The 15,386-nt window shown below is 42.9% G+C and overlaps 1 protein-coding gene across 1 annotated transcript in view; it reads right to left on the bottom strand.

Moving 5' to 3' along the window:
* Positions 1-15,386, bottom strand: part of Eif5b (eukaryotic translation initiation factor 5B) — a 54,635-nt gene that overhangs the window by 2,246 nt on the left and 37,003 nt on the right. Inside the window, 15 exon segments of the mRNA NM_001110141.1 lie at positions 459-623; positions 712-788; positions 876-1,007; positions 3,128-3,259; positions 3,949-4,110; positions 4,220-4,402; positions 4,892-5,023; positions 9,143-9,284; positions 10,269-10,336; positions 11,037-11,147; positions 11,362-11,469; positions 12,465-12,745; positions 13,058-13,132; positions 13,972-14,061; positions 14,914-15,012. Coding sequence (NP_001103611.1) covers positions 459-623; positions 712-788; positions 876-1,007; positions 3,128-3,259; positions 3,949-4,110; positions 4,220-4,402; positions 4,892-5,023; positions 9,143-9,284; positions 10,269-10,336; positions 11,037-11,147; positions 11,362-11,469; positions 12,465-12,745; positions 13,058-13,132; positions 13,972-14,061; positions 14,914-15,012 — 1,957 coding nt within the window.

Genomic DNA, 15,386 nt, shown 5'->3' with positions numbered 1-15,386 from the left:
TCAGTCTGCTTCCCCAAGCACAGTCCACATCCTCTGCTTCTGGGAGCTCTACTCACACACTCATGGTGCCTCCCTCTCTCAAGGATGGAGACCTGACAGGCCCAGGAGGAGGAAGCCTAGTTGAAGCCCTGCAGACTCCTCAGGTAGCATGGGTTCAGGCGTCGTCTATAGAAGAGTGGCCCTGTCTCCCTCACACTCCTCTGGCATGTTTTTTAGTTTACACAAAGTCACCTAAACCCTCCAAATTAAAAAAAAATTGAAGTTAAAAGGCTCCAGAGAGGACCTGGCATTTCTCCCCCACCACCACCCTTACTGTGAAAACACACACAGAGGAATGTTTGTCCCAGACAGCATACTGCTTGCTCCTGGTCACAACATACTGTTTCAGAACACAGAAACTGGGAACTATACTTTTGCTGTCTGCATTCTTATCAAAATAAATAAAAACACCAACTTACTTAAATTCTTCTTGTTTTTGTTTCTTGTAGTCTTGTCTGTATTTTGTAAAGGCATCAAATAAATGATAAATAATTTCTGCACTAAAGATTCTAACTCCCAAACTATCAGCCATCTCTTGCGCATCCCGTTCGATTCTTACATCAAAGGCCAAAATTACTGCATACCTGAAACACAGGAACACCAAAGATCACTCAATGAGAATAGAGTCACACTGAACAGGCTGGAGGCAATGTTCACACACAGAGTACTTACTGCGGATCATGTTCCAGCATCACCGAAGCCTTCATAACATCCTTCTTGTGGACTGGGCCAATGTTAATTCCCGCATACTGTAAAAGAGTGTCCAGGTTTGCCTGCATGCATGGGTACCTAGCAGCCCACCATGACCACCACATGCTTACTGGGTAGCTACTTACTGGCACCTCTGATGTTTTCAGAAATTCAAGAAGAGCTTCCAAAGAGCCCAGTGTAGATGCCTGAACATAGACTCCTTTTTCTTCCAATTTGATAGCATTCAGCGTCTGCTTTAACTCATGGATCAATTCATCCTTGAAGACATCAAATGTGACAAAGTACATCTTTACCTTCACCCCAATGATAGCTTTCACCCACCTGAAAGCATGGAATCGGGGCACTGCTGTCCGCTCTAAGAGAAACCCATTCCATCTCTCTGCCTTAAGCTAGTAGAAATCTGCCAGATCTCTACAGCACTTGGTAAAGAGAGTAGATGACTGGGGAGAGACAGATGCACTCACACTCAGGCCTGGCCTAAGTTAGTACATTCTCCAGTGACATGACCCGGCGGTGGCTTACTCACAGGCCTGCAGCAAGCAACAGCTCTCATTCTGGTTGACAAGTGAATAAGCTATGACTAGAGCCTCCTTTTCACTGGATATGGGCCGCCTGGTCTTCCCATCAGACAAACAGGCTTTAAAATGACTACTGATACCAATATTCCCTTTAAGTTCTTTGTATTAAGGGATCCGAAATAAAAGTAGCCATTGGCATACCCTCAGCACATAGGTTAAAGCAAGAAAATCACAAGTTCAAGACCAGCTTGGATCTAGGCCAGCTGGTCTAAGGCCAAGTCTAAGGCCAGGCTGAGTTACATAGAGACTTACAATGCAAAGCTGAAACAAACATACCAAAAACTAGTGTGTGCCTGCGTGTGGGTGCGATGCTCTCAGAGGCCAGAAGCAATAGGATCCCCCTAGAGCGAGCAGATGTGGATAGGTAGGATCCAATGCGCTCCTAACTGCTAAGCCTTCTCTCCAGACCATTTAATTTTAAAGGGCTTTTGGCCTTTTTTCTCCATTTTTGAAACATGGTTTTTGATGTTTGGGGTCACCTTGAACTACCAGTGCACCACTGACGGCCACAGCTTCTGCTCTAACTCCCCAACCTGCCGGCACTGGGTCATTCATGCACTGCTCTGCCTGGCTTTATTCAGTGCTGAGATCCAACCCAGGGCTTCACGTGTTAAGTATACTTAACAACTGCTGCTTCCCAGTTACTGGCCTGGTTTTTTGTTTGTTTTTTCTAATTAGGAAAATGTACATTTAAAATTAGGCATATAAATTTATACAACTTCATGATAGTACAAACAATTTGAAAGAAACCACTTTCCTGAAAAAAGAGAGGAGATGACCTTTAAAGGTGTCTATTTCAGAGAGCATCCCTAACATGTCCTGCTGCCACTCAACAAAACACTGTGGGAAGGAGAACAACAGGGTGCAGATGACAAAAGATAAGGGGAAATGGAAATAGGGGAGGGGAGGTCACAACAGAGGGAAGAGGGTGGTTCAAAAAAGCCTCAGGGAATGGGTTATAATGACAGAAAGTATGTACAATATACTAAGTATATATCCATATACACACATATCTGAGTATGAAAGCTTGGCCTACGTGTACTTATGTGCATCACATGTATGTCTGGTGCCCATGGAGGGAAGAGGAGAGTGAGATTCCTGGAACTGGAGTTGGAGAGTGTTGTGAGTCACCACATGGGTGCTGAAAATCAAACCGGATCCTCTGTCAGAGCATCCCTCCTATAGGCCTGTAGGCCATCTATAGGGACACAATCAGGTCATGCCCATGATACTTCAACAGTATGACTGACTAAACAGGACACAAACAATGACATTACATACATACATACATACATACTACACGGGAAGCCCAATGAATATAGCGTAACCCCTGCCTGCACCTGAGCTCTGAGAACATCATGGAACAGGGTGGAGAAATTATACGAGGACAAGGAAGTCTGCTGTGAGACTGTGCCTCCTATAAATGACAGGAAGTTACACGAATGACACCTCAACAGTATGGCTCCTACACAGGACCTCAACAGTCCCAATACAATAGACTTGATTGTGAGGAAGGGCAATCTCAAGGGGCCACCCACAGACAATCAACTACAGGTAACCAACTACCAACTGCTGAGAAGAGGAAGCAGACCAAGTGGGCAGCCCTGAGATCATACACACAGGCATCCTAAATGCATTCAGGCGGTTCTATTTATACAGTTATGTGTGCATGCATGTATGAGCAAAAAAGAAAAAAAAAAGATGTAAGGCTCAAAAGCAGGAAGATGAATTCAAGGTTAGTCTGGGCCACTGGGAGAGAAACTGGCTCGTCCAAACCACTTTGGAAGAAATGAGCTTACTTTGAGAACTGGGATTTCGTCGTCCTTATAGGCCACTAGGAGAGGTAAACCAGCCAGCGTTTTCTCAAGGTCTTTTCCAAGAATCTTCACTCCCTGGGCTGCTTCCACTTCTTTATGCTTTTCATATTGGTTCTAGAGAAAAAGTATTTTCCATTGAATTTATCTCAGCAGTGGTAGCACTGATATATGTATTCTAAAACATATTTTGTTTCTCAAATAACACAGGAAAGATAAGTCAAAATAGAAGATACTATGAGACATGACATAAAAGTAAAACAAGACAACTATTCAGAACTATAAAATTTGGGGGGGGGGGGAATGGGAGAACAAAAGGGGAGGGATAAACAGGTAATAAACATGAAACTGTGCTGACAGAGGTGAATGAGCCAACTGCAGTCAACAACGCCACATGAGGTGAATGCAATCAACAGAAGGTCCTGAAAAGGACGGTGGCACAGAACAGGCACAGATGTCAGTCAGCTGAGAGCTGCAATACAGACTGAAGCATCTAGCTCCTGCTGGGGCAGCAGTGGGATGTGTCGTGCGCACACTGGAAAAACAGACCCAAGTTAGCACAGGGTGCAGAAAGAAGTCCACAGCACGGCAGGGCAGTGTACACTTTCATGCCTATAAGAAAGGGCAGCACAACACACACAGTGGACTATAAACCTCAAGTGCTTCTCACGTCCGCTTCTGCAGGGACAGGGACAGGGACAAGTGTGTGGTGTGTGTTAAGTCAAGCAGCCCTCAGAAAGACAGAATGGCGCCTGCAGATATAAGCGTTGTGAAGCCCCATGTCCATGCCTGCCATCTTGGCTTACCTTCACGCGTAATTCCTTCATAGGAGGAGGTAAAAGGAGGCCTCGAATCTGAGTGACAATGGGCCCTTCTACTCCAGGAACAATGATTGTGTCCCCTTCCTTCAAACGTCCATTAATCAATATGACATCTATTGTGGTGCCCATTCCTGGGAGAGCTTTAACCTGTTTTCGGATAGAAACGAGATGTAGATGATGGCGCATCACCAAATACAGGAGCAGTATGTGTCCACTGCTAGAAGGGCGTACAGTGGGAAGGAAGCCTGAGGATTACCTCCATGACTTGTGCTCTCAGCTCCTCACAGTGAGCAAGCCTCTTGCTCAACATAGTTTGAGTTAATTCCACAAGAAGGTAGATGAGGCTTCCCATGCCATCACCAGTGTGTGCAGAGGTCGGTACCAGGGACACAAAAGTGCGGGGATCTTTATTCTCATAAAACAAAGCAGCATTTAAACCCTAGAAGCAAGAACAGCACAGAGCACTGTTAGCTGAAGGCAGATGCCTGGCCATTTTTAAACTCCACAACTACCCCCAGAGAACTGAAGCACTACAGGTCAGTAGTTAGGTAATCACTCGCCTTTGATGCCCAGCACTAAAACAAAAACAACTGAATGAACACAATCCAGAAATATAGATGTTTAGAGAAAAAGGAAATAAGTCTCTAAGTCAGTGCGGTTTATGAGAATGCTCAGGCTGCAGAGAGAGCTGTGAAACACCAGTGTCTGGTGCTAAAAATGGAACAAGCAAAGAACTGTGCACCCACTCACTACCCAAGAGCCCTGGAGTCTGACGCCAGCCTGGAAACAGTAAACACCAAAACCAGGAGAGTGAGGAAAGTACCCAGCCTACCGAGACAGGACAGATCCATGTGAATGACAGGGGTGACCTGTACAGAGATGACTAAAGAATCATTCTGCTAGTCCTTCAGAAACAAACTCCTCCTACCTGTTGTGCAAATTCTACAATAATGGCCTTTGCACGCTCCTCAAACTCATCCTTTGTATTCTTCTTCTGCTTTTTTAAAGTAACAGCCACATCCGAATCAGGACTCTTCTTCCAATCATATAACCTGTCAATCTGGAAAACATTTATCAGAAACATTTCAAAAATCTACAACATTAAAGGGTATAAGCTCCTGAAATTTTGCACCCACCACAGTGTAGTGTTCAGGCACTTCATTGTACAGAAGGTGCCCTGTAGAGGCTGTGCGAATGAAGCTCGCATGAGAAACTGCTGAGGTGGCACGCGGCCATTTCAGCCTCCAGCGGATTAATGAAACTGTTCTCTGTCAAACAGAAGGTCCTAGAACTATCCTGAGAACACTGACATGTGCTGTTTTCACAACTCCAAAGTGAGTTAGTAAACCAGCAGAGAGGCAAGGACTAGTTACAGCAGTGCCACAGTCAGGATTACCTAGTAACTGTTTCCTTGCTAAATCTAGGAATATAAGTCCGACTAGTTAATAATACGAGACTATTTTTCCTCAGTTGTCAACCTATGGGATATTTCAGGTAAAGGAAATGCTAACTGCAGACAGTTATCAATATACGGAACCCTATAAATCTATCCAATTATGACCAATTAAAAAAAAAAAAAAACTAGTCCCCGCTCCGAAAAAAAGAAAAAAAATACTAATTTTGGTTTATTCATATGCCCTCTGTGTGAAAATAAGAGAGGGAATTAATCACCCAAATGATGACAGTGCGTGTCACCTGAGCTCAGCCCACACTGACAAGGTAAAGAAGTGGATTTATCTGTCACTAAGAGAAAACCCAATAAGGAGGAACAGGTCCAAGATGATTGTCAGGATCAAATTACTACTTGAGGTCTTTCAAATGATTTCTGAAAATGTACTCAACATAAAGTTCTAACAAAAAGGCAAAAAGAAAAAGGACTCAAGTTTATAGAACTGAAGGAAAACCACGAGATGAGCTTAAAACCCAATGTTGCTGGAAAAAGAAGATTATTGACCTTGAATACAGAGCATTAAGAAGCAGCAAAACAGCATACAGGAAAACGTGACTGGGGGAGGGGAGGAAAAACACTCCACTTTAGTTGGCTTACCATGTGACATTAAGTAATAAATTTAGTAGAGAATATCTGAATAATCACCAATAAAGATAGATTAGATGAAGACTATAAATTCTAAAAATAAAAGTCTTAAAAGCAAGCGATATAAAAATCATTACGTAGAGGTACATGGTAAAGATAGAAACAGAAAGCAACTGAAGGAAAAAAGGAAAACATTTAAGGAAAAAAAAGTAGAATTCTAGAACAAGTGAAAATATCTTGAATGAAGGGTTTTGAAGTAGCACTTTTTTTTTTTTAACTAAAGAAAGGTAACAGGATTTTGTTACTGTTAGGTTATCCTTTTTAAAGCTTAAAAGACACTTTTAAGGGTGACCTGAACCAAAATGATTCTGGCAGGAAACGGGAGTCCTGGAAAAGACATGAGAAGGTTCAGTGGGGAGTGTGGGCGTGAGAGTCCAGGATGGAGTCTTGACAGCGATTCTTACTGTTCTGTGTGTGTGTGTGTGTGTGTGTGTGTGTGAGGGTGAGCACAGGAACTCAGGGGCCTGAGGAACAGAGGCTTCCGCAGATCCGCTGCAGCTGGAATTCCAGCGTGTTCCGAGCTGCCTGGCACAGGTGCTGGGAACTGAACTTGGGTCCTGTGCAGAAGAGTGCCTGCTCAGCCACCTCTACCGCTCCACTGTGCAGCTCCATTGTGCAGCTCCATTGTGCAGCTCCACTGTGCTATCTTAAAACTGCCTTACCTGAGCGTTTAAAGTACAAGTAATAAACTGTGGGTTATAATAAGGAAAAAAGGAGCAAAAGCAAAAAGGAAAGAAGACAGAAGCGACTAACTCAAAAGGGATGTAGAAAAGAGTCCAGGTGAACAAGCTGACTCTACACCTTACGCAGCCTTGGGGCAAAACACACAGGAAGAGCTTGTAGGTTGATGCCATTATGCAGGTGAAGGCAGGTACAGCATAGAACAAGGCCTGTCACTGGACGGGAGGGAAGGATGGGCAGGAGAAAAGTTTAAGAGAGGCAGAGGAGGCCAGAGCAAGGAAGAAGGCAGCTGAGAGAACTTGGTAGCAGACGTTAAGATTCTTCTCATAGTTACATAGTTATGCGTAGTTACAGGTTGTTCTGACTATTTTTAAGGGATGGGTGCATACAGGATTTTGTGTTGTGTAGATGGACAAATTATATCCAATTGATAATTGGATCAGAGGATATTGTGTGATGTGTTCTTTCATGTGGCGACTTAATTGAGTTCGAGAGTGAATGGTGGCCGGACACACTGGGCTGCCACAGAGTTGAGATATATATGCCTGGTGTGGTGGAAACCAGCCAAGGGAACTGTGAGTAAGGGCGGGGCAGCCTGATAAGGTGCCATGTTGGAACAGTTCTCGGACTGCCTGGGTCAGAGAGTACTTGGGGGCAGCATGAAGCTGCTGAGATAAGTTAGCACTGGTTCCATTGGCCCGCCGGAGCTGGAACTAACGAGAGAACATCTGCTAGGGTACGTGCAGGAACGGTCCTGGCCCTTTTTTATTTTCTTGTTAACAAGAGCTCACACTCCAGTGCTGACAGTGAGATGTAATACTGAGAAGCCGCCATGTGCTGTAAAGCAGAGGGAAGTGTGGGAGAGAAGCAAGCAAGCTCATGTGAGATAACATAAAATCAAACATGGAACTGTGCCAGCAGGGGCAACGCATGACAGCCAGTCTGATGCTTTAGCTCAAAGCGAAATATTAGTGCTTTGAGCAAGATAAGACAAGCACAGTCTGCAAAGACAGCATCTTGAATGTAAACAAGGCAGAAGGCAGTAAGGATGCATCCTACACTCCTAAGGAAGGGAAGTAGCTGCACACTGCTGTACACCTTAATTAGACACCCTCATAACATACCAAGTAAAAGTGCACAAGGAGACAAGTGAAGCAGCACGGCGGGAGACGGAACAGCCCCTGCGGCAGTTTATCAGACTCATAGGCATTGGTGAGAATACAAAAGAAAGAGATGACAGTGCAAAACGCCAAGCTGAGCAAAGTCAGCAGTCACATGAAGCACCACACGAGGCTGGTCCCAGGAGACCACTGAAACAGCCAGAGATAATGTCCTCTGGCAACTCAAAAGTACCTGAAAAATCCTCTCCCAACCCCCACTTAAAGTAATGAATAGATCAAGGACAAACAAAATGATTAAAATATTTTTTCCTAAAATAAAAATAAAAACAATGTCTAAGCATTGCTTAAAATGGAAGCTGGGCATTGTGGCACTTGTACACAGAGGCAGGAGGATTAAAGTCAGCTCTAGGCCAGCCGAGCGCTCCAGAGAGAAGCTATCTTAGCCCTGAGCAGCAATACCCACAGCTCCTCTTGGTTGCTGTTGTTTTTAAAACAACATGCTACACTAGATGAAAAACAACACGCTACACTAGATGAAAAACAACATGCTACACTAGATGAAAACATGCTACACTAGATTTCTATCTTGTTTTAAAATTAGCACATTAATTGTATAGTAATGAGCATCTTATTTTCATACAGGTAATATAATTAAACAAGTTCTCCGCCCCTATTTCCTTCTTGTCTCTGCTCCCTCCTGATTCTGTTCTTCTTCCTATATAGTTCCTCCTATTTTGGCTTTCTACAAATTAAATCAAGAATCTATTTATGAGAAAAAAAAAGTAGCACTCCTGTGAATCTGGCTCCTAACAGGATGGTGCTCAGCTCTATCCATTCCCACTGTGACAGCTTGTCACTCTTCAGGTGACTGGCAGAGTGGCTGTCCTCCACACTGACTAAACTCAGCCTCGTTATGTTGCACAGCATTCTAGCATCAAGTCACATCCCTAGGTCACGCCTCCTTATTGATGAATATTCCATTTTGCACATAAGGTATACTCTCTATCCATTCGCCTACTAATGGGTATCTAGGCTTAGTCCATTGGCTACAAATAGTTCTGTGATTAAAAATATTAGTGGGCACATACATACATACATACGTACGTATGTATGTACGCTCTGTTCCCAGCAGCCATGTGGGCCACTCACAAGCACTATGGGAGTCATTGTCTTCTAGACCCCTTGGAGAGACCAGCATTCACAGGCATACAAATTCACACAAGGACACACGCTTAAATAAAAACAGATTGTAGAAAAAAGGTATTTTCAGATGAGCACTTACCTTATTAAGTGCAACAATAAAGGGACATTTTTTGGATTTGAGAATGTTGATTGATTCAATTGTCTGGGGCTCTAAACCATGCATAATGTCAACAACTAAAATGGCAATATCACAGAGAGAGCTTCCTCTGTTTCTCAGGTTACTGTCAGAGAAAAAAAAAACTGTTAGTAAGTGGAAAATTTTTTAGTATATTTCCTAAATTTAAAGGTTTAATTTCTTTGTAAAGCCTAAAGAGAGAGAAGAAAACAAGTGCAGTCTCTGGTTCTGCAGGGACTGACTGGTCATGAGCGGCACGGATAGCAAAATTACAGTGATAGGGTCTCCATAGAACAGCACTGCATCTGCAATGCAGACCACACAATCCCCCACATGTGCACAGCATCACCTCTAGGATAGATACACAGGACCGCCATCTTTGACCCAAAAATCCAGATCCAAATCCTTCTAAGAACAGATCTGATTCTTGAATTTCAGACTTTTAAGATGTTTAACTGGAAAGTGTCTACTGTCAGGCAGAGGAGGAAAGGGGACTCAATTGAAAACTCGAGGGCAGTTCGAGTTCTGTGTGAACAGGTGTTACACACACTGTCTCGGGTAACAAGAAGGGGATTCTGGCTGTAGCTGGCATGAACGTGACCTTCCTCAACTGTCCCGGAAGCTCAGGTGTACTGGGAACATGCAGGGCATGCAGAAGTGCAGGCAGCTGTGTATTAGGGATCCCATTATCTCTAACTTGCCTGACACTCACCTAACATACAAAAACTGAGCCTCCTGGGATAAGCTAATGCCACAAGTTCATCTAATAGAGACGGGTGTGTGTGTGTGTGTGTGTGTGTGTGTGTGTGTGTGTGTGTGTGTGTGTGAATGTAGTGAAATGAAAACAATATTCCCATTGTAACAGTCTGTAGAAATTAGAACAGGAATTCATGAAGAAGTTCTTTCTTACACAGAAATGATGCTCTTTCCAATTATAAAACTTGTCCTCTATAGACACCAGGAAATCACATAAAACATTATAAAACCAATGATGATCAAAAGATTAATTATGATACTGTAGATACCAAGGAACTATTCAAAGTTAATGACTGAACCCCAATGTTCAGTGAGTTGAGTAAACTGGTCTTACCTGAAAGACTCATGTCCAGGAGTGTCAATAATCAGCATCCCTGGAATGCGGACATTCTCTCTGTCAAACTAGAAATGGTAGAGAAAGATGCAGAGTTTAAGGGCAGTCAAACAATGAAAGCTTCTTTACAAAACAATTTACCCAAAACTTGAAAACACTGTTACTTCCTTTTTCCGAAGGAATAATCTTAAAACAGAGTCAAACAGCAAAATGTTTAATATTCTCTTTAATATCCAACTTTTGTAGAGACTGAAGATGGTTCAGTACGTCTTAGAGGATCCAAGTTTATATCAAGTAACTCACAACTACCGGTTAACACCAGCTCCAGAGAACCCAGTTACCCTCCTTTAGAGCCTCCTCCCATAGACTGCCACACACATAAAAATAAGTTTTAAGGGAAAAAAGGAAATCATTTTTGCTGAAGTTGTATGTAAGTCTGCAGTAGTTTAAATCAGTCTGATTCAATGGCAGAGTAGAACAGTTATCTGCATCATCTGCTAAAGCTCACTTGGCAGGTGTGTGTGCCCGCGCCTGGGGCTTACAGAAGAGTTTCTCATACTGGCATTTCTACCAACATATCTGAAATGCATATTGCTTTATCACCCTGTTCTATTACTATAAAAACTTCATACAATTGCTACCATGTTGGAACCTGAAATTCACGGTAACCTGAATCTGTGTTCCTGGGCCATGCTCACTAATAATTGCCTTTTGAGGTGAGAGGTGTTTCTTACGTCAACAAGACAAATAACATATAAGGTGACTTACATTTTTAATCATTTTAGTTTGTTCATTAATAGCTTCGAGAGGAACATTTGTGGCACCAATCTGCTGTGTGATGCCACCTGCTTCACCATCTTGTACATGAGTGTGGCGGAGCTGTGAGAAGACAGCAAAATGAGATGGGTGTTTTGGTATGAGACTCATTGTTTACAGACAGCGAGGCTTATTAGTGACCCCAGACTAAAGCTCTTCGAGCAGAGACACCTGTGCCTCCTCCCCAGTCACCTTTATTCATTTACAGAATTACTGACCGCCCTGCCACAGAGGCACCACTCTTATTCACGGAATATTAATACACGTATTTTCTTACCTTATCTAGAATTTTTGTCTTCCCTGTGTCTACATGTCCAAGCACACAGATGATAGGGGCTCTTAGCTTTTCTGTATTTACATTTTTACCATGTTCAAGTCGTCGTTTCTAGAAGGGGGATCACAAATTAAATTCTGCTCCAAACCCTCCCTGTGCACCCTTCTCCACTCTCTTAACATATAGCCCCAGCCTTGGTTAGCCAACTACACAAGACAAACTCACTATGTAGTGAGGAAGACCCGGAATGTCTGATCCTCCTGCCTCAACTTCCCTAGTGCCTGGCTACCTGACCAGTGAGCTCTACCAATTGAGCACTGAGCCACAGGCATGAGCCACTGAGCCCGAATTTCACACAGGGAGCAGGAATGGGAGTCCATCCTACATGTGAAGCAAGCACTTTACCAGAGTCACACCTCCAGTCCTTCAACTACATTTTAAAGTATTATTTTAAATTTAACTGACAGAAATTTTAAAATGTCTCTTGAAGCTGATGGTGTTAAACAGGAAAAGTGTAAACAGCTAAGTCAGCACATACACTTTACTAACTAGGGGCTTCACCGGTCTGTGACGGCCGGCGTACGCTCGCAATCCCAGCACTAAGGAGACAGATGTAGACAGATGTAGAGGAGTAGAGAGTCAAAGCCGGCCTAGCCACCAGCAACCCTGCCTTCAAAGGAATGAGAAAATAAAAACTAGACAAAAAGAAAAAAATAAGCAAAGAAGCTTCATCAGCACTCCAGATTTCAAAAACTAAGATCAGGTGCTTAAACCGACCAGTTGATACGCAAGGCAAGAAAGCATCTGCCCCTTGAAAGATCAATGTTCAATATGTCACACATCTATAAGTCAACACCCAACAGGATATTGATATCTGATATATATGAAAACACTCTGATGGCGCTGGCCCCATCCTATCTATGAAGAAAGGGAAGCTCCTGGTTTAGAACACTGTCAAAAGCCTAGCTTAATTCAACATTACAAAAACTGGAGAGATACTAGTCATGTTAATATTTGCTTAAAGCACTGACTGGAAACCTTTGGCCACACAATCTAATGAGCACAAAGGGCTGTGGAAGACAGCAAAGACAGCATGAAACAAATACCTCAATTCTCCGTTTTGCTTTGTCGTACGCCCGCTCTTCTTTAGTCCGATCGTCATCAGAGTCATACTCGGAGTCTGAGCTAGCGTCTTTGTTGGGCTTCGTGTCTCCAGCTTTCCCCAAGTCCTTCTCGTCCGATAGCTTGTAGTCCTCCTCGTCCCCATCGCTGCCCTCACTGTCCCCTTCGTCTTCCTCATCTTCACTGTCTTCTTCATCTTCATCCTCTTCTTCCTCCTCCTCTTCCTCAGGGTTTTCTTCTACTTCTATGTGAATCATATTTCCTTCTTTGAGGAAAACCAAATTGATTTTAAAATAAAAGTTAACATCATAGATTTATATCAAAAGAACCGATACTAAAAGTGAAATTACAGTAATTACAGCAGTCACCCTACACTTTGTTTATCATAAATACCATGTACTCGTCAGTATTAGTGAAGACTACCACCCAGCACTAAGAATTGAGGCAACAACATTCCAGGACCCATGGCAAGCCAACAGCATGGACGGCTCAGAACAGCCCTGAAGCTGCTTATCTGTGTGTGACTCAGGAACACACGTGTGTGGGCAGTGGGCACACTGATGTACTCACAAGTTACCTTTTTCTCTCTCCTCATCACTGGCCATAGCTTCCCAGTCATCGAGCCCAGCATATTCAGTTTCTTCGTCTTCCTCTGTAAGTACAAGATGCTATGTGAGACACAGAGGGCATGAAGAGTAATGTCACACTCACTTTACAAAAGACACAATCCAGTTATGGAACACTTTCTGACAGTTTTCTTTGGAACTGTCTTTCCAACAACCTCATATGCTGTAAGTTACTATGACTTGACATTTCACTGTTTTAATCCAATAGGCCATATTAATTTAAAACCAGATCTTATATTTAAATAAACTAAACTAAAAACCTCAACAACAAAATATTTAGAATTTTAAAGGAAGAATAAACAGACTCAGTTCTTTAAAGCTTTCAACTCACACACGACACAATATTTTCACTTTACTCTTATCAGACTTAACTTTTTAGAACAATGCTGAAATAAAAAAAGAAAAGCCAAAAATTGTTGCCAGCCTTTGCAGGCTGTGTATACATATGTACAGTGCATCACATACACACGAATAAGCTGAACACACTTAGATTAGTAAGTGGGAGGGAGGAAACTTCTAAAGCTTCTAAGTGTATGTTTTATGGTTCTTAAAAATGTTCTAACTAAAGATATTTCCAATTTGCTTTCAAACCATATAGTTAAAAACTTTAGGCTCAGAGATTTTTTTGACCCATAGTAAGAACAAAGAAATTCTGAAACCTTTCAGTGTCTCTAGTAGGTGCTTTACTGACACTACTAACAAAGAACAAAGTGGATTCAAGTATCACCTGGCTACTTTCCCAGGGGAAATGAAGAGATGGGCTAAAAAGAAGACCAGAAGAAACATTCAAGTCTGCACCTCATCTGGCTCCAAACTACTTCTGCATCATGAACACTAGCTAACAATGAAACCCTGAGGTACTGGCCTGCGTCAACAGAAGGCGGTGTCTCCTCCTTTTCTGGTACTCCTTGGTCCACAACTTCCACAGGGGCACTGACTTCCACAGTCTCAAGTGCTAAATAGGAGCAGAAAGGATGTTAGCCACATTTTCCCCCATGTGGAGAGGTTTAATGAGAGAAGAGAAGAGGAGCAGAAAGGCGGCCGGCCATGGGCAAATGGAGGTGGGGTGGGGAAGGGGGCAAGAGCAGAGAAGAACAAAGAGTAAGAGGGGGTAAGAGAGGAGAGCTACTAGCTACATTTTGTAGTCTGTAATTTCTCTTCACGTATCCTATTCAGCATAGTGAGAATCCTTGATACATTTGATACTTCTTTTTTTTTTTTTTTTTTTGGTTCTTTTTTTTTTTCGGAGCTGGGGACCGAACCCAGGGCCTTGCGCTTCCTAGGTAAGCGCTCTACCACTGAGCTAAATCCCCAGCCCCCTTGATACTTCTTATATAGAAAATCACTTTCTGCTCAAGCAGAATACAAAAATCACAGGGCCAGAAGAAAAATAATTTATATTCTGTTCTTTAGATGTAACAGTACCTACTCATGGAATAAAATGCAGACATTTCAATCTGAAGTATTTTTTGAAGACTTATCCTCTTTTTACCTGGGTGCTAGGATCCTCATGGTCCTCATGACTGAGCAACAAGCACTCTTAGCTACTGAGCCCTCTTCTTTAACACCTAAAGTACTTTCTCTGTTGCCTCTCATTTGAATCACATGAGAATGACTAAAGTAGGAAAATGCAGTTCTGGGGGCTGGGGAGGAAACCAGGAACTAGAGCCCCTTTGGCTCTACAGGGTCCTGGGCTGTCCCTACCATCCTATATACATGCATGCTCACACAATGGTGCTTTGTGTTGGAAGCTATGGGGAAAGACACATGTGGCCCTGCCTAGGCCAAGGTTACTTGATGCACAGACCTTCTTTACTCTCCAGCTGCTGTGGTGTTTTCTTCTTCTTCTTATCTTCATACACTGGCCTCTTCTTTGGCAACGAGTCTTTTGATGGCACTTCAACACCTAAGCAATAGGGGGAAAAAGAGAAAAACTTAAGGTTTATACTGTTAAATGGTTTACTTGGTTTTGGAGAGAGAGAATTTGAAATGAGGCACAATAGAACACACTTATAATCCCAGCACTGTGGGAGGGTAAGGCAGGAAGACCACCTTATTAAGATTGTAGATCAACGTGGGCTACATGGTGAGACTCCGCTCCATCTCAAAACTTCTAAAACAGTAAAGTAGTTTAAAGGACAACATTTTATTCAAAGATACGCATCCTCAAACACAAAAGGACATGCAGAGAGAAACCTCTGGCTTCTTCCCAAGGTGCCTGCATATTCCCATGTATGTACACTGAGCCCTTGCCAAAACCACGGCGCTGAAGCAGCAGTG

This window comes from Rattus norvegicus, chromosome 9 (assembly GCF_021556685.1).
Source record: "Rattus norvegicus strain SHRSP/BbbUtx chromosome 9, alternate assembly SHRSP_T2T, whole genome shotgun sequence".
Lineage (NCBI taxonomy): Eukaryota > Metazoa > Chordata > Mammalia > Rodentia > Muridae > Rattus > Rattus norvegicus.
Note: the sequence above shows the minus strand (reverse complement) of the source record. Positions and strands in the feature narration are given on the sequence as shown.